This window comes from Pipistrellus kuhlii, unplaced genomic scaffold, assembly GCF_014108245.1.
Source record: "Pipistrellus kuhlii isolate mPipKuh1 unplaced genomic scaffold, mPipKuh1.p scaffold_m20_p_3, whole genome shotgun sequence".
NCBI classification, from domain to species: domain Eukaryota; kingdom Metazoa; phylum Chordata; class Mammalia; order Chiroptera; family Vespertilionidae; genus Pipistrellus; species Pipistrellus kuhlii.
Window position 1 is genome coordinate 82,786,651 of NW_023425529.1, and position 21,454 is coordinate 82,808,104.

At 42.6% G+C, this 21,454-nt stretch overlaps 1 protein-coding gene, 1 long non-coding RNA gene and 1 pseudogene across 18 annotated transcripts in view; all 3 read left to right on the plus strand.

Annotated features, from left to right (window-relative positions):
• The first annotated feature begins 831 nt into the window (after positions 1-831).
• LOC118729559 lies at positions 832-1,440 on the plus strand (annotated as a pseudogene).
• Positions 1,441-2,042: 602 nt separating this feature from the next.
• Positions 2,043-16,807, plus strand: LOC118729701. Its single transcript, XR_004991249.1, has 3 exons — positions 2,043-2,411; positions 13,669-13,679; positions 16,797-16,807. It is a non-coding gene; the product is annotated as an uncharacterized LOC118729701 (long non-coding RNA).
• Positions 16,808-18,670: 1,863 nt separating this feature from the next.
• The window catches only part of WNK1 (WNK lysine deficient protein kinase 1), a 136,918-nt gene continuing 134,134 nt past the window's right edge, over positions 18,671-21,454 (plus strand). For 3 of the 17 annotated variants that reach the window (XM_036457110.2, XM_036457112.2, XM_036457113.2), the window contains exon 1: positions 18,671-20,338. In XM_036457110.2, coding sequence (XP_036313003.1) covers positions 19,568-20,338 — 771 coding nt within the window. In that variant the 5' untranslated portion in view covers positions 18,671-19,567. The remainder of the gene's footprint in view (positions 20,339-21,454) is intronic. The other 14 variants (XM_036457107.2, XM_036457108.2, XM_036457105.2 and 11 more) reach the window with 13 other exon arrangements.

The window sequence follows — 21,454 nt, forward strand, 5'->3', positions numbered from 1 at the left end:
ACTTTAAAAATTTGATTGAGCCTTAGCTGGTTTGGCTCAGTGGATAGAGTGTCAGCTTGTGGACTGAAGGGTCCCAGGTGCCACAACCTTCATGGTGGGGGTTCAGGATCTAAAGGAGGGGCTGATGGACAAATGAAAATGCTATACAAGAAATATGAATTTAGCCGAAACCAGTTTGGCTCAGTGAATAGAGCGTCGGCCTGAGGACTCAAAGGTCCCAGGTTCGATTCCGGTCAAGGGCATGTACCTTGGTTGAGGGCACATCCCCAGTAGGGGGTGTGCAAGAGGCAGCTGATTGATGGTTCTCTTTCATCCATGTTTCTAATTTTCTATCCCTCTCTCTTTTTCTCTGTAAAAAAAATCAATAAAATATATATATTTTAAAAGAAATATGAATTTAGAAGGCATTGGGATCCAGGTGGAGTCTTCTTTCTTACTTGAACACACATTTTGCCTTTAGCAATGCATACAGGCAGATCAAAGGTAAAGTTTGGTAAACAGTATAAGGATTATCAGGTTAAGAAATTACCTTGAGCCATTGAGCCTACAGTAGGGCTATATTATGCTGATTTTCAGCCTGCTGAATATCAAAATCCATTGGCCTTCCAATGATTCTTTTTGCATTTTTAGTCTAACTGCACGAGGTTCTATTCCAGTTAAGGGCACATGCCTGGGTTATGGGTTCATCCCAGGTAGGAGGTGTGCAGGGGGTAGCCGATCAATGATTCTCTCATCATTGATGTTTCTATCTCTCCCCTCCCCCTTCTCCATTCTTCTCTGAAATCAATAAAAATATATATTTTTAAAAAGTTGATTAAGAATTGAGTGACCATGGTGCACCACTCTGTGTACTATGGCACCATGCCTTTAAGTGTCACCTCCAGACCTGCTCGCTGAACTGGCCATGTCCACTCAAGGACATTTTGAGTAAGCAACCTTGCAGAATTTGGTAAAAAGCAGCTAAGGTGGTGCAAACTGTCAGGAATCTGGGCACACGGCTGAACAGCATAGTGTGGCAACCTAGCTGTTAATTGGAGGTGTCACTGATGGTGCACAGGTTTCATATTCCAGATGGTTGGATAGTTAGCTGCAACAGCTGTCGGAGGAGGAAGTTTTCTTCAACTTACAAACCATAATGGTTACATCTAAGCTGACAGGCAATGAGTAGAGAACAACATGAAGAAAGCCAAGGAACAGCTGAAGATGAATGAGAACAACCACGTATCTATGGAGGTGAAAAGCAATGCTGAGGAGATGGTGTCATTTGTGAGGAAGAATGTTCTAGTGACCGGTGGAATTTTCAGAGGCTTTCTGCTTGTCATAGCATCCTAAGGAGGATGACTTTGCTTCCACAATTCCTGTTTTTTCCATCTACAAGCCTCTTCACTCCATCATAGGACTTCGAGTCTCCTCTTCCTCCTTCTTCTCTTCAGTGTCTTTCTCCCTATTGTGGAATATCTGAATGGCTTCTATAAGCCTCTGTTGGTACAAACTGATACAGTCCTACTGTGAGCCTCACCAGAAGAATGGAAGAGACAAATTCATGCTCTCCTCTCAGAAAACTTCCTACCTGACTAATCTGTAAGCCAGCGAGAATGTTCCTTTCCCCTTACATGAGATACTACCAATAGAACATAGTGCAAGATGGTTCACTCTGGAGGATGAGTTGATGTTCAAAGGTTGTCCTAAACTTGATTTGTAAAAGGAATAACAATCACATAGATCCCTTATTATGTGCTGCATAGAAATAAACTGGATACATTTGCCTTTAAGCATGACAGATTTTGGTGTCCACCATTTTTTCTTTTCTTTTTCTTTTTTTTTAAATTTATTGTTGAAAGTATTATATATGTCCCTCTTATCCCCCCATTGACCCTTCTAAGCTCACCCCTGTCCCCTACCCCAGGCCTTAACCCCCTATTGTTTATCATGGTTTATGCACATATGCATACTCTACTTATTTCTTAGTTGGCTTTATATTACAAAAAGATATATTTAATTATAATTATGCTATAATTATCCTAACAAAATGGCAGCATAAACACTATAATGGAAAAATTATGAAGATAGCATGAATTTGTGCTAAATGTATATATGCTGAATTGAAGATATTGTGTTTAGTGGGAAAATCTTTAGAGAAATCACTGAATGAATACATAATTGGATAACCAGACTTAATGAATCATTTAGGGGCATTAAGATGGTATCCGGGAGTGGGAAGTTTCCTCTATATAGGATAACGCATATCTCATGGCTATTCCCAAAGGGTTTATATATGGTAAAATAAGTGACTTTAGGTGGGATAAGGAGAAAGCTCTTGGATTTTTATTTCTTACAACTGTTTTTAAGCTTTGAAATGTGAAGTATTCTTGACTTATTTTCAAAGCATTAGAGACAGTGATAGCTCCCCTGTGCTGATTCTACTGAGTATAAATTATGTAATATTTGAACCAGAGTTTTAAATAGGTAGCATTCCAGATATTCAGAATTGAGAATGGTAGCAATAGCACCTGTGAAATAAATTATTTCCATCATGAAATGTAAAAAATAAATTGTTGATTAATTTTTGAGAGAGAGAAAAGAGAAACATTGATTTTTTTGTCCCACTTATCCATGCACCTACTGGTTCACTCCTGTATGGGACCTGACCAGGGATTGAATCTATTATATGACTAACATTGAAAAGGATCAGAGAATGAAAGAATCTTAGACTAATTAGACTAATTTGTCTGCAAACTCATTAGTCAACAGAGCTAAAATATCAACAGTACAATGATTGAAATTTCTTTTGCGAGCCAAAAACCGACTTCCGCGCATGGGCCAAGAAGTTTCAGTCACACTGTACACGCGCACCTGCACGTGGTATTTTGTGGAAGAGCCACACTCAAGGGACCAAAGAGCCGCATGTGCTCATGAGCCGCAGTTTGCCAACCACTGTCTCAGAGTATGAAGAGTCCTTAGTGGTCATCCAGACAAACCTACTGTCCTGTATAAAAATTCTTCTCAAAAGCACTGACTAAAGATCAGTTATCAGCTTCTGTTTGAACATTTCCTGCAATAAGGAGTTCACTGGCTTACAACAGTTGATTCCAATTTAGGGCGACTTTAATAATTAACAAATTTTTGCTTAAATTAAGATGAAATCTGTCTCATTGTAACTTCAATCTTTCTGATCTTTGGACCCACACAGAATAAATATAATCCATTTTATACACCTAAGTCCTTTACTTAAAAATATTTTTATTGATTTTAGAGAGGAAGGGAGAGGGAGAGATAGCAACATCAATGATTAGAGAGAATCATTGATCGGCTGCCTTCTGCATGCCCCCCATTGGGGATGGAGTCTGCAAACGGGGCATGTACCATGACCAGGAATCGAACCATGGCCTCCTGGTTCATAGGTCATCACTCAACCACTGAGCAGCACTGATTGGGCATCACACATAAATCCTTTAGATGTTTGAAGAATGTTATGTCACCTAACACAAATTTCCTTTCCCAGGTATCTTCAATTGTTGTTGTTGTTGTTGTTATTGTTTTAAATATATTTTATTGATTTTTTACAGAGAGGAAGGGAGAGGATAGAGAGCCAAAAACATCAATGAGAGAGAAACATCGATCAGCTGCCTCCTACACTCCCCCCCACTGGGGTGTGCCTGCAACCAAGGCACATGCCCTTGATCGGAATTGACCTTGGGACCCTTCAGGCCCCCAGCCAATGCTCCATCCACTGAGCCAAATGGGTTAGGGCTCTTCAACTTAGGGCATGATTTCCAAGCCATTTGCCATCCTGGGCTCTATTAACGGGCACTTGTTTTGTTTTTGTTTTTTAAAATACATTTCTTCTTTTAAAAGATTGCTCAGAACTGAACACACAGTAGAATGGATTAGTGGTTTGTAAGCTGTTTTTCTTTGGCAGGAGAGGAGTCAGAGACACCTTTGGGAATCCAATGAAAACTATGCACCTTTTCCTCTAAAAGAATATAGACACAAAATTCTTCATTTGTAAAGGCCATGCAGGGTGTTTGAGAATTGACTAAAGCCTATTCATAGGCCCTAGTTATTAAACATTATTTATGGTCTATTGCTTTTAAAATATATATACATTTCTCTTATTGATTTCAGAGAGGAAGAGGGGAGAGAGAGGGGGAAAAAACACACACATCAATAATGAGAGAGAATCTCTATATAATGAGAGAGGCAATTTCCAGTAACAGGCAAACTATCTTATCAGTAAAGCTTTACATGAGACTAAAAGGTGGAAGTTGCTTCAGTTACTACTGTCTCCAATAAACAGTGGGTGCATAGCTCTGACCTTGCCAGAGCCGCAAGGCTGACCAGCCTTCTGGGCTCCTTGTCCACACCTCTCTGCTAGTGAAGGCAAGAGGCAATTTCCAACACCCTTGGCTGCAATCAAACCTGGGACCCTTCAGTCTGTAGGCGAAAGCTCCATTCACAGAGCCAAACTGGCTAGGGCTGGTCTATCACCTTTCTTATTTGAATATTTGGTAAAATCTAAGGTTTGTTTTACACCGGGTTTGTTCATTTGAGTATTTAGCTTGATAATTTTGGCAAATGGTGTCCTTTTTACCTTTTTTCCTTTCCTTCCTTCCTTCCTTCCTTCCTTCACTTCCTTCCTTCCTTCACTTCCTTCCTTCCTTCCTTCCTTCCTTCCTTCCTTCCTTCCTTCCTTCCTTCCTTCCTTCCTTTCTTTTCTTTCTTTCTCTCTCTCTTTCTTTCTTTCTTTCTTTCTTTCTTTCTTTCTTTCTTTCTTTCAGGAGTGGACTAATTATTTAAATATAAGTTTGGAACTTTTATATTTATCTCTGTAAAATTATATTTTTATTATTTTGGCTTATTATCTAAGCCTGTTAAGATATTTTAAAACTTTGGTTGGATGCTCATGGTATTAATCAGCAATCCCTCTAAGCATCATGTCATCTGAATTTTAATTTTTTTTATGTTTGTTGTAGGCATTGATTAAATTGTGGAATAACAAGTCAAAGACAGAATTATGTAGCATGTGCTTGAAGACCTCCATCCAATATGACAGTGATATTCTTTTAATATCTTTTAGTTCACATTTCTCTACCTGGTCCATAAAAATAAATAAGGGACTTTATAGTAAGCCTTGGTAAAAATAAGAAGACACTATGTCTTAATGGTACTTCCTTGATTTACCACAAGGTTAGTACTCCTATCAGAAAATGCAATGAGGATTATTACAGTGAGTTAATTTTAGGGCTGATACATATTTATCATTTTATGCAACAGTTGCATTCCTAAGAAGATTCATGCAAATAATATCATATTAATAATAATGAGTTGTTATGTAGATAGAACTTACTAACAGTCAAGGACTGTTATAAATTTTTTATATCCACTTACTTATTTAACCTGACAACCCTATAAAATAGGAAAAGGATGAGGGAGGTTAAGGTACTTGCACAAGCTAAGTAGCTATTAAGTGACAGTCAAGGTTTGAGCTCAGTTTGTCTAGAGAATTCATGTATTTATTCAGTCTTGTATTTTAAAAATCCCAGATTCCGTGTAAGGAAAACTCGGGTCATTTTCTTCAAATTTAGTTTCCTCTCTAAGGATTTCTACTCTGGTTCCACATTACATATCAGTCCAACAGAATAAATAGAGCACCCTTAGTACTTGCTATTTCCCCAGAAAAGTATGTTTTGAGATAGGCAAATTTCTTTCTAAGCAGTAAATATGAGAGAGGGGAGAGGATCCTAGGATTCACTAAGATCCAATGCCTAATTTGGACATTAGATAACCTGTCAAATTTAGTCACTGACTGGGCCAAACTCCTCTCCTTTCTGTGTCGCAGTTTCCCCATCTGCTTTATCCCATTTTCCTCCCTTCCTTAGAGGGATTGTGAGAAAATGAAAATAAGAGTATGATTATGTGAATAGCTTCAAGTTTGAAAGATAACTAGGAAAATATAAAATGCTATTAGAATTGATCTGCCCTGACAAATTAACACACTTTAAGAATTAAAACTAATTTGATTATACCATTGCACATCATCTTTTAAAAACATAGACATGTAAACCCAGCTAGAAAAACTATTTAATCCTAAATTAAATGTGAGGATTAGGATTCTTGGCCTCATTTAAAATAAAGGTCATATAAATTGCCAGCTGAAAGTTCAGGGACTATTGTTAATGAGGGATTTTAACTGTAGAATAAATTCTTGTCAAGATTAGGCAGGTCATAGTTTACTTGATACAATATTGACTGTCCCTGGTGCCTTCATTTTTATCTGGGGAATAACATAAACATAAACATTGTGTCCCAAAAAATATATACACACTTTGAATAATTATAAAGTCAGTGTTTATTAATTTGCAGTTCATTTTCAAAATTTAAAATAATCTACAGAAATAAAAATTTTTTTGGTCAATGCCTGTTTTCAAACTGATGACCATTCTGGTCAGGCACTGCTAATAATGCAAAGCATTGGAATCATAAACATCAAGAATAATTTTGGGGAGAATCCAAGATGGCTGCTCGGGTAGGCACCTAGCCGCAGCCGCACGCAACAATTTCAATAAAATACAACTAAAATATAAAATGGATATTGCCCAGAACTACAGGAAAGTCGACTGACAGGAAATTCTACAACGAGAAGCAAGGAGAAAACCAGAAGGAAGCACGGAGGAGCTGTAAAAGCCCAAGGTACGGAGACACGTGGCGCGCGCGGAGAGGACGGAGCCGGAGAGGAGGGAGGCCGAGTGCCTGGCTGGCGTTCCCTAGCAGGAAGGAGATAAACACTCCGACTGTGCTGGGCCCCCAACTGCTCTGAACCCCCGTTCTAGGCCAGACCCCGGGGACCCAGGCTCATCCAGAGGGAGCTGGGCTCTAAGGCGGAACCCGGGGAAGCGGCGAAAGGAGGTCCAAGAGGCGTGCACACTGCGCGCAGAGAAGGGACGGTCGGCTGTGCCGTAGGACTGCCCTGGCGGGAAGGAGACAGGGGCTCCAGACTGCTCTGAACGCCATCTCCAACTCCAGTTCCAACTGAACTGAACCCCAGGCCCATTGCGGGAGAGCCTACACTGTTTGGTAGCAGGCGAAAATTGAGGGCACCTTTCTCTCAGAGGTGCTTGCAACAAGTACTGAAGGACCCTGAGTCTCAGGAGTCGCATAGGGCGGGGCTGATGGAAGCCAAGGCTGTAGGCTCCACCCTGAAACTCCGCCCCATCAGAAAAGCTGCCTGCGAAAATGCCTAAACCAAATAGATCACAAACGAAAGAAATGGAGGACAAAAAGCGACTGGATATAGAGTTCAAAACCACACTTATAAGGTTTTTCAAGAGTTTCCTAGAAAAGGCCGATAAAATAAATGAGACCTATGAGGATATGAAAAGGGATCAACTAGAAATAAAGAATACATTGTCTGAAATAAAAAATATTATACAGAGTCCTAAAAACAGAATAGAAAATCGCAAGAATCAAGTCAAAGATTTGGAACATAAAGAGCCAGAAGACACTCCTCTGCAGAAGCTAGAAGGCAAGAGAATCCAGAAAATTGAATATAATGTAAGAAACCTCTGGGACAACTTCAAACGATCCAACATCAGAATCATGGGGGTCCCAGAAGATGAGAGAGAGCAAGATATCGAAAACATACTGAAAGAAATAGTGACAGAAAACTTCCCCCACCTGGGGAAAGAATTGGACTTACAAGTCCAGGAAGCACACAGAACTCCAAATAAGAGGAATCCAAAGAGGACCACACCAAGACAAATCATAATTAAGATTCCAAGAGCAAAGGACAAAGAGAGAATATTAAAAGCAGCAAGAGCTAAGCAGGTGGTTACCTATAAAGGAGCACCTATACGATTGTCAGCTGATTTCTCAACAGAAACCATGCAGGCCAGACGGGAATGGCAACAAATATTCAAGGTGATGAATAGCAAGAACCTACAGCCAAAGATAATCTACCCAGCAAAGCTATCACTCAGAATCAAAGGTCAGATAAAGAGCTTCACTAATAAAAAAAAGCTAAAGGAGTTCATCATCATCAAACCAGAATTATATGAATTGCTGAAGGGGGTTCTTTCAGAAGAGAAAGTAAATAAAGATAAAAATTATGAACAACAAATACATAACTATCAACAAGTGAATCTAAAAACCATGGAAATTAAAAAAAATCTGATGAACTATATTAACTGTTGAACATAATAGAATCAGAGGTATGGAAGGGGAGTGAACTGACGATTCTTGGGGAAAAGGGGAGAGGGGAATGTGGGAAGAGACTGAACATAAACTGTGCACCTATGGATGAGGACAATGGCGGGTGGGGAAAGGGCAGATGGTGGGGTGGGGGTGGGGGGGAAGGAACACTTGTAATAATATGAACAATAAAAATTTATTAAAAAAAAAAAAAGAATAATTTTGGCCCTGGCTGGTTTGGTTCAATGGATAGAGTATAGGCCTGTGGACTGAGCGGTCCCAGGTTCGATTCTGGTTAAGGACACATACCTGAGTTACAGGCTCAACCTGCAAAAGGGGCCATGCAGGAGGCAGTCAATCAGTGATTCCCTCTCATCATTGCTATCTATCTCTCTCTTCCTCTCTCTTTCTGAAATATATATATTTCTATCTCTCTCTTCTTCTCCCTTTCTTTCTGAAATATATATATAGCCGGTGCATGAAAATTCATGCACTGGAGGGAGGTCCCTCAGCCCGACCTGCCCCCTCTCACAGTCTGTGAGCCCTCAGGGGCAGGAGGCAACCTGGCGATCAGGGAAAGGCAACGCTCCATCACACCTCTGCTAGTGCCACTGCCGGCAGTGCAAGCTTTGGCTGGCCCTGGTTACCGAGCCTCGGATGGCCCTGGGCATCTGGACAGCCATCATCTGAGGCTTGCCTGTGCCTTGGGCAGACCCTGGGGGGCTGGGGGGCTGAGGGGATTTGGGGATTCCGGAGGCAGGTGTGCAGAGCGGCTGGGCCTGCCTCAGGGCGGGGCTGGCCTTGCCATATGCCTGTTGCCCTAGGGGGACTAAGGGAACTGGGTGCCACCATCTTGGGGCTGTGGGCACCACCATCTTTGAGGGTGTGGCAGTCAATTAGCATATTCCCTCCTTATTAGATAGAAATATATATAAAGAATCATTTTGTTTAGTATTTGTATGTGTATATATAGGTTGTCCCCCAAAATGTATAAATGCCTTGAATAATTATAAAGGCAGTGTTTGTACTTCAACAGTATTTTCAAACTTCCAGTAGCATTTAAGGATAAATTTTCATTGTTCAAAGCTTAGTCTGGCTGAAAAGAAAAAAAGATATCAATTAAGCTACCAGTTGTTAAAGTGTATAAACATGGCTGAAACCGGTTTGGCTCAGTGGTAGAGTGTCGGTCTGTGAACAGGAGGGTCCCGGGTTTGATTTCAGTCAAGGGCATGTACGTTGGTTGCGGGCACATCCCCGGTGGGGGGTGTGCGGGAGGCAGCTGGTCGATGTTTCTCTCTCATCAATGTTTCTAGCTCTCTATCCCTCTCCCTTCCTCTCTGTAAAAAATCAATAAAACATATTACAAAAACAAAACAAAAAAACATGTGTACACTCTTAGAATAATTATAAAGTCAGTGTTTTTTTAACATACAGCTCATTTTCAAATTTAAAAAATTCTACAAAAAGGAATAATTGTGTGTGTGTGTGTGTGTGTGTGTGTGTGTGTGAATGTCTGTTTGTAAACTGATGACCATTCATATTTGTCCAGGCACTGCTGATAACTCAAAGCAATGAAATAGCAAAGAACTTAGATACATATATGCATAACCCGTGGACAGAGATAATAGTACCATAGGCTGGAGCAGAAGGGACGGGGTAGGAGCATGGGCAGGGTGGAGGGAGTCAGTGGGGGGAAAAAGGGGACATCTTTAATACTTTCAATAATAAAGATACATTTTTTAAAGTATCATTTCATTTGGTATCTGTGCTCCTTCAATTGGTCAACTATTGTCAGTTTTAAACTGTAAACTATATTTTATTTATTCACATAAAAAAAGTTTAGTGGCACTTTAGGATAAATTTTTTGTTGTTGTTCAAAGCTTACTCTGGCTTCACCCATTATTTCAAATCAGTTAAACCTGAAAAGACGTGAAACTTAAGTGAATTATCAGCTGTTAAAGTGTGTATACATTTTTGGGGGACATATATATATGACACACTGACTGGGAAGACTTTTTAAAAAAAACCATTTAGTGTTAAATAACACTAAAAGATAATAGTGTGTTAGAAGCTGACAAGGTATCACACTATCTAAATGGATTTGTTGACCTTTAAAATAGACCTTGGCTCTCATGTCTGTTTGTCACAATTTCCTACTTATTTCCTTCCCCACCTTTTCCCCATTGTCAACTCTTGTTATTCCCAGTGGTCATGGAAAAAGGTCATGAGGGCATTAATGTGACCAAAACAACATAGCCTGGATAGTCATCTCTCTTCCTTACTGAACTATTTCTTTTTCTTTTTATTAAATATATTTTTACTTATTTCAGAGAGGATGGGAGAGGGACAAAGAGATAAAAACAAAAAACAAAACATCAATAATGAGAGAGAATTATAGATTGGCTGCCTGATGCATGCTCCCTACTGGGGATTGAGCCCGCCATCCAGGCATCAAACCATGATCCACCAACTTACACCATATACAAAAATAAACTCAAAATGGATAAAGGACTTAAACATAAGATGGGAAACCATAAAAATCTTAGAAGAAGCCATAGGCATAATATCAGACATTTGTTGTAGCAATATCTTTTTTTTTTTAATTTATTTTTTAAGAGAGGAAGAGAGAGGGATAGAGTCAGAAACATCGATGAAAGAGAATCATCGATCAGCTGCCTCCCGCACACCCCACACTGGGATGTGCCTGCAACCAACGTACATGCCCTTGACTGGAACCAAACCTGGGACCTTCCAGTCTGCAGGCCGACGCTCTATCCACTGAGCCAAACTGGTTTCGGCTGTTTCTGGGTGCTAATTTTTATCCTGCTACATTGCCAAATTCATTTGTTAGGTCTAGTAGTTTATTGAAGGAGTCTTTAGGGTTTTCTGTGTACAATATTATGTTATCTGCAAATAATGATAGTTTTACTTCTTCTTTTCCAATTTGAATGCCTTGTCTGATCACTATGGTTAGCACTTCCAGTACTATGTCAAACAGAAGTGGTAAAAGTGGGCATCCTTGTCTTGTTCCTGTACTTAGGTGAAATGGTTTTTGTTTTGCTCATTGAGTATGATTGGCTATAGGTTTGTCATATAAGGCTTTTATTATGTTGAGATATGATCCCTCTATTCCCACTTTGCTGAGTTTTTATCAAGAAAGGGTGTTGGATTTTGTAAAATGCTTTTTCTGCATCAATTGATAAGATTATGTGATTTTTATCTCTCAATTTTTGTGTGTGATATATCACGTTTATTGATTTGCAGATATTGTACCATCCTTGCATCTCCAGAATAAATTCCATTTTTTCATGGTGTATAATATTTCTAATGTAATGCTGGATCCAATTTGCTAGGATTTTGTTGAAGATTTTAGCATTTATGTTCATCAGGAATATTAGCCTGCAATTCTCTTTCTTTGTAGGGTCTTTATCTGTTTTGGGATTAGGGTAATGCTGGCTTTTTAGAAAGAGCTTTGAAGACTTCCTTCCTCTTGAATTTTTGGTAATAGTCTGGATAATAGGATAGATTTTAGTTCTTCTTTGAATGTTTGGTGGAGAAGCAGAACCTCTAAAACTGTCTGACCCAGGGCTGTTGTTTGATGGAAGTTTTTTGATTACTGCTTCAATTTCCACTGTAGTTATCAGCCTATTCATATATATATATATATTCCTCCTGGTTGAGTTTTGGAAAGTTGTATATTTCTAAGAATATATCCATTTATTCTAGGTTGACCAGTTTGTTGAAATAGACTTGTTCAGAGAATTTTTTACAATCCTTTTTATTTCTGTGGGATCTGTTATTTCACCTCTTTCATTTCTATTTTGTTTATTGGGTCCTCTCTCTTTGTTTCTTGGTGAGCCTTGCTAGAGGTTCATCAATCTTGTTTATCCTTTTAAAGAACCAGATCTTGGTTTTATTGATTTTTCTTTGTTTCTATGTCATTTATATCACTCTGATTTTATTATTTCCTTTCTTCTGCTCACTTTGGGCTTTTCTTATTGCTCTCTTTCTAATTCTTTAAGTTGTAGAGTTAGATAATTTATTATCAACTTTTCTTGTTTTGTTTTAAATATATTTTATTGATATTTTACAGAGAGGAAGGGAGAGAGATGGAGAGCCAGAAATATCAATGAGAGAGAAACATTGATCAGCTGCCTCCTGCACACTCCCCACTGGGCATGTGCCCGTAACTAAGGTACATGCCTTTGACTGGAATTGAACCTGTGACCCTTCAGTCTGCAGGCTGAAGATATATTCACTGATATCAAACCGGTTAGGTTTTTTTTTTTTTTTTTTTTAAGTAGCCTGTAATGCTATGAACATCCCTCTCTAGATGGCTTTCACTGTGTCCCAAAAATTTTGGATTGTTATGTTTTCATTGTCATTTGTTTCCAGGATGTTTTTTTGTTTCTTCTTTGATCTCTTTGGTAACCCAATCATCCTATCTAATAAAAGAGTAATATGCAAATTGACCATCACTCCAACACACAAGATGGCTGCCCTCATGTGGACACAAGATGGCCACCACAAGATGGCCAGCTGGGAAGGGCAGTTGCGGGGGACCAGGCTGGCAGGGGAGCAGTTAGACATCAATCCAGCTGGCAGGGGAGTGATCAGGGGGTAATCAGGCTGGCAGGCAAAAGCAATTAGGGGCAATCAGGAAGGCAGGCAGGCAAGCAGTTGGGAGCCAGCAGTCCTGGATTGTGACAAGGATGTTCAACTACCCATTTAGGCCTGATCCTGGTAGGGATCCCTTGGACATCCCTTAAGGGACACATTCCCCACCACCCCTCACCAGCGTAAGTTTTCAGTCATTATTTATTCAAATAGGTTTTCAATATCTTGCTCTCTCTCTTCTTCTGGCACCCCCATAATTCAGATGTTGGTACTCTTGAAGTTTTCCCAGAGGCTAAGGAAATATTCTTCATATTTTTGGATTCTTTTTTATTTTTTCTTTTCTGGTTGGGTGTTTTTTGCTTCTTCATATTTCAAAAAAATCTTTGATTTCATTCTTGAGATCCTCTAATCTACTGTTGGATCTTTGGACATTATTCTTTATTTTAGTCAGTTTATGCTTAATTTCTGACTGGTCCTTTTCCATTTTATTTTTATTTATTTATTTATTTATTTATTTATTTATTTTTTTGGCATTCTCACTAAGATCCTTGAAGGTCTCACTAAGTTCCTCAGAGGTTTCTAGAAGATTCATGAGTAACCATATAACTGTGGTTTTGAACTCTATATTCAGTAGTTTGCTTTCCTCCATTCCTTTCATTTGTGACATGTTTCTTTTTCTCTGCATTTTGGCTGCTTCCCTGAGTTGATAGAGTGGCCTTGTGTGCTAGGTGTCGTATAGGGCCCAGTGGCTCCCCAGTCACCTGAGGTGGACACACTTGGTGCTCCCCTTTGTGGGTTGGGTGCAGTCTTGTTGTAGTTAAGCCTTGATTGCTGTTGGTATCACTGGGAGGAATTGACCTCCAGGCCAATTGGCTGTGTCTACAGTGGAAGAGCTGCTGTGTTGGAGACACCCTTATGGGACAGAATTTGCTTCAGTGGGGCTTTGGTGCTCATTGAGTCTGCCCCTTGAGTGTGTCACTTATGGATGTGAAGAGTTGTAATCTAGTATGGTCTCACATTGACCACTGGGTACACTGGCTCTTGGATCTCCAAGGAGTTGCAAAGTCAACCACTGCCTAACTCCTCCCAGCAAGAGCTACAGCGAGATCTGCAGATTCTTCCTCTTTGTTTAAGGTTTGGAAGTGCCCAGATGAGACCCAGCTGTGAAGAAAGACAGGCTGCTTCTACTGCAAAGCCTTGGCCCTTCTTTTGGAAACTTTGGAACTCTCTGACCCAGCTGAAGTTTATTAGGTTTTAAGCTGCAAAATGATAGGCCATTCATATGCAAAAGCCGCTGCCTACCACTTTGGTGGGATGGCATCTCAGGGAATCACCAGGTGGAGCAAACAGCAATGGCTGCCAGTCAGCCCTGCACTAGGGAGATCCCTGCATCTCTGCGTCCCATACCCTCACGCAGGTACAACAATCGCTGCAAGCACCTCTGAGGGAAAGCCACCCTCATGTTCTAGCCCAATGCCAGACAGTCCAGTTTCTCCCTGTATGAGTCTGCATCTCCAGATCTCATCCACAACTGGAGTGCAGAGTAATCGGGAGCTTGTATCTCCCTCCCAATTGAAAAAAACAACAGCACATCCAGTTGCCCGCCTATTTTGTGCATGCCTTCGTACCTCTGCACCTCTGGACCTCTGCACCTCCTACCAGTCTCAATGCACTTTTTCTTTCCTTCTAGTTGTAGAACTTCCACTCAGTCAGCTTTCCTGTGATTCTGGGCCACAAACACACACACACACACACACACACACACACACACACACACACACACATATATGTATGTGTATGTATATATAGTTAGCTGTGGTTTTGATATGGTTGTGAGAGGCAGCAAGTACAGGTGTTTACCTATGCTACCATCTTGTTTCCTCTCCTATAATATGCTTTGATCTAGAGCACTCCCACTCCCTTTATTTCATTTTAATATAAAAGTTTTTGCCTAACTGGTGTGGCTTAGTGGTTGAGGTTTGACCTATAAACCATTAGGCCATGGTTAAATTCCCAGTCAATGCATATGCCCAGATTGCAGGCTCAATCCTCAGTGTAGGAGGGGAAGAGGGGCGGCAGGGGGCAGGGGAGCATGCATATAGGAGGCAGACAATTAATGATTCTCTCTCATCATTGATGTTTCTATTTCTCTCTCCCTCTCCTTTCTTAAAATAATAAAAATATTTTTAAAGTTTTTTTTTTAATTCTTCATTGTTTAACTATCTGAATATCCAGTTTTCCTTGAGTTCTAGATGACAAAAGGTAAAATTAAAATTATCCACAGGCAAGACAAAGGTGCATGAGAAATGGGGGAAAGGAGGAAAAAATAAAGAGAAATGCTCTCAAAATATTTTTCCTCTTACACTTCAAGAAGCTACCCTATGAATTATGTGACATATGAAATAAGGTAGATTTTATGTGTTTAGCAACTGACTAAGTCATCACTGGCTCTGGCTTTCATTACTTAGTATGATTACTATATAGTTATGAATGGTTGGGAAATGAAAGAAACATGAATTTATGCGAGAAAATAAACAAGGACAAAAGTGAGTAAAGAATATGGTGTGAGAAAATAAATTACATGTATACTTTTTATGGACCTAGCTGTCACAAAATCAAATCTCTGAGTTTAGTGCATCCATTGTGTCTTGAGGTCTTTTTGCTACCTCTTCTTTTATTACTTGACTAGAGGCCTGGTGCATTGATTTGTGCACCAGTGGGGTCCTTTGGTGTGGCCTGTGGGGATTGGGCCAAAACCGGCAGTCCAATGCCGCCTGCTGCTCCTGCCTGCCACTCCCACTCATCCTGGCCCCACTTTGCCTGCTGAGGGCTTGTGCCCAGTCTGAACCAAGAGAGGCTCACATCACTGCAGCAGCACTTGCCAGCTGTGAGACCTGCATCTGGCACCCGTTGGTCTGCTAGCAGTGCTTCTGCTGTGGGAGCACACTGACCACTAGGGGGCAGCACCTGTGTTGAGTGTTTGCCCTCTGGTGGTCAGTGTGTGTCATGGTGACTGGTTGACTGGTTGTTCAATCATTCGGTTGCTTAGGCTTTCATATATAGACCAGTGCACGAAATTCATGCATGGGGAGGGGGTTATCCCTCAGCCCAGCCTGCACTCTCTCACAATCTGGGGCCACTGGCTCTTAACTGCTCACCTGCCTGCCTGTCTGATTGCTCCTAACCACTCTGCATGCCTGTCTGATTGCCCCTAACTGTTTTGCTTGCCTTCCTGATCACCCTTAACTGCCTCTGCCTTGGCCCTCTCCACCACAGCTTCATCTGGAAGGACGTCTGGAATGATGTCGGGAAGATTATTCAGCTGCCTGGTCTAATTAACATATTATGCTTTTATTATTAAAGATTATTATAGGTAGATGTTTTATGTATATTACAGAGAGAGATCTGCTCTTTACTCGATAATTGAATTGACAGAAAAGAGAAATGCTATTAGGGATATATTAATAAGTAACAGAAAATGTTAATTGAAAGTTGGTAAGCATTAAAAAGGTGTCTGTAGTAAAATAATCACACTAAACATTTTAACCTTTAAAAGGCGAAAGATTTATGCGATCTGAAGAGAAACCAGAGTATAAAACATTTTAACCTTTAAATCTAACCATTGTACACAATATAGTTATACTCAAAGTTGTACCTGTTTTCATAGTAAAACTAATGTTGCACAAATAGGAAAGTCTGTCATGTGGGCAAGCAGAGCTTTCAATCAAGTTAATTATTTACAATATGTTTAATTGTTCCTGGTTGAACTAATGTGTTGACAGGACATGGTGATCATCCAGGGACTTGAGTCCAATGCATTGTGGCCAAAATTTCAATGCAGAGTAAACAGAAATAGGCACTAATAAAGTTTTTAAATAACCATTCACACAGAAATAGCATCATTTTTTTTATGGTGCCAACATTTGAACATTGTGATTTACTGATCTTCTTTTAACTCACCAATTTATTAGTTTGATTATATTTAAAATCAGACTATTTTTTTTCTAGTAAAGCAACAATTGAGCAAGTTCTAATAATCTGCCTCAAGACGTATAATAAAAATGTATTTTAAAGTCATTTCTTCCTTTGCTTTATATTAAAATTTAAGATTGGAGACAAACTACTAATTACATATATCATATTGAGATTTACCATTACCATAGCAAATGAGTTAACAATATATTTTCTAGTAAATGGAACTCTACTATTTTAGTACTTGAGTTGCCCCTACTGAATTCGTATTTTAAAATGTTTATAATCTGCTAGCTTCATGAAACCTAGCAACCACTGGTTTTAAAACAAACTTTTTTGTATGCCTGGAAGTGTAGCTTTTGATAAAGAAAAAAGCTGTAAACGTGTATAACTATTTTACTTAACAGGCAAATTAATATGAATTATACAGCAAACTTCTCTAAGTGGAGCTCATCCAGATAAGTTGTGGGCGTTTCCTAGGAAACTAGTGTGAACCAACGAATCTTCTGTAAAGTTGCTTCTAAACTACTCGTAGTCTTAGCGTGGTCCTCCGCTAGATTGTGCGCTTCTGAGTTCCTTCCCCAGTGGGCGCTGAGGAGAGAAAGGAGTGTGTTGACGCTCTGATGCCCTTGCATATATTTACGTGCTTCCTGCTCTTACCCGTCGGGCTTAAGACATTTTAAACTGCCATCTGGCTCCCCAACTCTGTTTGGTGCCCCCTAGTGCTCATCACCTGTATAATCCTGAGTAGTTGTGAGAGAGCCCAAAGATACTTTCCATTACTGTGACATGTGGATGCAAATTTCCTCTATGTCCAAAGCAATACATTACATGTGTACTTTCATACACCCCTAGAGAAAGAGGGGATGTTGTTTTACTAAACCACCAAAGGAAAGATGGAAATTAGATTTCAACCAACTATACAGAAGTCTACTCTCTCAAGACGCCAAGTCCCTCTCCCCCACCCCACACCATCTATTTTATTCCAGCAAAGAGATCACTATGATCCAAAGTAGGGTAGCCCATCTTTGAGAACCAGAATGTCTTAGAGCTGGAGCTGAGAATGCCCACAACTCATCTTGATTGCTATGGAATCAAGGAGGATAGAAGATAATTCTCCCTGTTTCCTTCTTCAACCCATTTAATCAACAGTAATCTTATGCGCAATCCACAAAGTTTATTTTAACCTGTGGAAGGAGTCCTTAGATCTGGCTGAGCCTAGGCTCTGCTTCTCCTGCTTTGCGTTCCCCCTTTATCCCAACAGCCCTACAGTCACTCAACACTTCAGCAGCTTTCTCCATTAAAGAAGAACAACAGATCATTTTTCTTTGCATGGCAACCCTAAGAGTTTTCTCTTGCTTCAGTAGAACATTGACAGGAATTAGGGATCTCTTCTCTCGCTTGCCTCCCTTTTCTTTCTTTCTTTCTTTTTTTTTCCTTCCTTCCCTTCTTCCACAATTAACCCCCAAATAATGATTTTCCCAGCTAGCGCTGATTTAAGGATGGGGTTTGGCGACTCAGGGCGACGCTCCCATCAGCCTTCCAGAAGGGGCGGTTTCCAAAAGAAAACTACAATTCCCATGAGGCATTAAATTAAAACTGCCGCAAGTCATCACGGAAGTCGTAGGCTCCTTCCGCCTGAACCCCTTGCATTCCTTTGGCGAGTAAACTACAAGTCCCAGGGGCCTCGGTACTGCACGCCTGCGCGAGAGTCCTGAGAGCTAGGTGGGGGCGGGGCTGCCCCGGGCGGTGGGGGGCGGGGTCCGAGCGGGCTGTGTGGAGCCTTCAGACTCCCGGCGCCATTTAGCGCGGCGAGTTTCTCTGTTGGACGCGCCTCTTCATACTCGACCCACTCTGCACTCCGGTCTTCGGTGACAGAAGGTGCCTGTCGGGGTGACTACCCTCTTCTCTCCCTAGCCCCCCTCACCCAGTCCTTTCGGCCTCCTGTGCTCTTGGCCCAGAGAAGCAGCGGAGCTCGGCCCCGCGGCGAGCGGCCCTCCCCTCCCCACCGTTCCCTCCCTCCGTCAGCCCCCGGCACCGGCCCGGGAGGAGGCGGGGGTTTGCCAGGCCCGGGGCAGGCGGGGAGGCCTCGGGGAAGGGGGGGCCCGCTTCTCAGGCACCGAGGCTTCGACCCTTCAGGCGGGGCGATGGACGCCTTCTGAGACTGGTTCCCCTGGCTGGGGGCGCGTTCGTGAGGCGGCGACCGACTGGACTGTCCGGGAGCCCCCGGGCCCGGCCCTCCCTCGCCCTCCTCGGCCCCTCCCACTCTCTCTGGCCCCGGAGCTGCCACCGCTCGGGAGTCCGCGCCGGTCCCTGCCGCGCGTTGCCGCCGCCCTCCGGGCCTAGCCCGCCCAGTCCGCGCAGCGGCGGCGGCGGCGGGGAGCTGGAGGCGCCGCCGCATCCGCCGCATCCGCTTCTCTTCGGTGCCGGCGCTTCGCCCCTCATGACTGCGGCGCCTCTGCCGCTCCAGCCTTCCCGCCCGCGGCTTGCCGCAGGATGGCTGCGGATCGCGAGGCGCTAACCCCCGTGGCTCAGCTCCTCGATAGCCCGCCGCCGAGCCCGCCTTGTGAGCCCAAGCAGCAGCCGCCGCAGCAGGGCCCGGTGTCCCGCCTCGCCTTCGGGGTGACTTGTCAGTTCTAAGTGAGGAGCGGTCCGGTGTGGTCCTAACCCGTCGGGAGCAGGACGCGTCGTAGCGGTACCTGCCTACGCTGCACCGGCCCTCCGGGTCGGCCCCCCACCCTCTCTTCATTCACAAAATCGACCCGGCTCGCCTCGCTCCGGTGGACCCACCATGTCCGGAGGCGCCGCCGAGAAGCAGAGCGGCACTCCGAGCTCCCTGTTCCTCTCGCCGCCGGCGCCCGCCCCCAAAAATGGCTCTAGCTCAGACTCCTCGGTCGGGGAGAAGCTGGGCGCGGCGGGGACCGACGCCGGCGCCGGCAGGACTGAGGAGTACCGGCGCCGCCGCCACACCATGGACAAGGACAGCCGCGGGGCGGCCGCCACCACCACCACCACCGAGCACCGCTTCTTCCGCCGCAGCGTCATCTGCGACTCCAACGCGACGGCGCTGGAGCTGCCCGGCCTCCCGCTCGCTCTCCCCCAGCCCAGCGCCGCCGCGGCGGTGCCCCGGAGCTCTCCGCCGGAGCCCCATCGCGAGGAGACCGTGACCGCCACCGCCGCCGCCGCCGAGGTAGCCCAGCAGCCTCCCGCCGCCGTTGCTGCCCCGAGGGAACCCGCTGTCCCGGGCCCAGCAACCACCACGACTGCCCCCAGCACTGTCAGCAAAGACCGCCAAGTTTCCCAGCCCGACCATGTGGGGAGCAAAGAGGAGCCTCCGGCATCAGCGAGGAGCGGCAGCGGCGGCAGCAGCGCCAAGGATTCGCAGGAGGAACGGAGCCAGCAGCAGGATGACATCGAAGAGCTGGAGACCAAGGCCGTGGGAATGTCCAACGACGGCCGCTTTCTCAAGTTTGATATAGAAATTGGCAGAGGCTCCTTTAAGACGGTCTACAAAGGACTGGACACTGAAACCACCGTGGAGGTCGCCTGGTGTGAACTGCAGGTATGGCCCCGCCTACTTTATTATACTGTGTGTTTGGGTCCCAAATGTGCTCGGTTAGGCCAGTTTATCGAGTTCACTCTTTACTTGTCATTCTTTAACTGTTCGCTCTGACTGGGCGAGGGGAGGCCACCTTTTGAAAGAGATTGAAACTAGATTTGGGGGCATTATTGATAGCCAGTGAGATTTGCTACTAGAGAAGGAGTGATGAAAATCTTCGATACAAATGCATTGTCTATTTGTTATTATGGTTTAGTGTCTGGCAGGAAACTTGGAATTAGTGGGGGACGTTTTTGAGTTACATTTCAGACTCATCAAAGGCTTTGCAGTGATGACTTGCTGGTGTGCTACTGAGATCAGACTGTTCTTTTTTAGTAAGAACGACCTTGTTCATGAATGACCTTCCTTTGGCTATATCTTTGTTGGCGGTTACACAGGCATTTAATAATAACCACTATAAAAAAGACTTTCTTCTCTGGCCAAATGCCTTGGGACTAGTAAGGTACAATGAGTATTCGATGTTGTACCACCTAATGATGCTTATGCCTTATGCTAGCTAGCAGTGATCTTACCTTGTTAATTAAAACTAATATGTCTTTAGCCCATAAACTATGCAATGAATAGTACGAGCACATGCAGAATTATTGTTTTTAAGTTTGTTATAAAAGGTTTTTAAGCCAAACTTTCCCAAAAGTTTAGAGGAGTTACAATGCTTCTTTTTTAATCTCTCTGGGAAGTTTTCATGGTGAAAATAATGGTGTATCATTCTGGTTGACAAGTATATTCTAGGTTTAAATACCTGGTTTTGGGTTACTTGTTTGACCTGTATGAGCTTGATTTTTCTCATCAGGAAGTGAACATTGGTTATTGGAAGAAGCAGTGTTAACACTGAATGGAAAAGGCAGAATTTTTTTTGGTCGTTTTTCATTTTTTTGCCAAGAAAAAGGACCAAGCTGAAATAGGATATGAAAATAATTGAATGATCTAGGAATTCTGTTTTACCTAGTTAATAATACGTAGTTCTTTGAATGTCACCTTCCAAATGACCAAGGCCATATCAAATGTGAAGGGAAAATCAACTTAACATGTGGGAGAAAATCAATTTAAACACTGACAAAT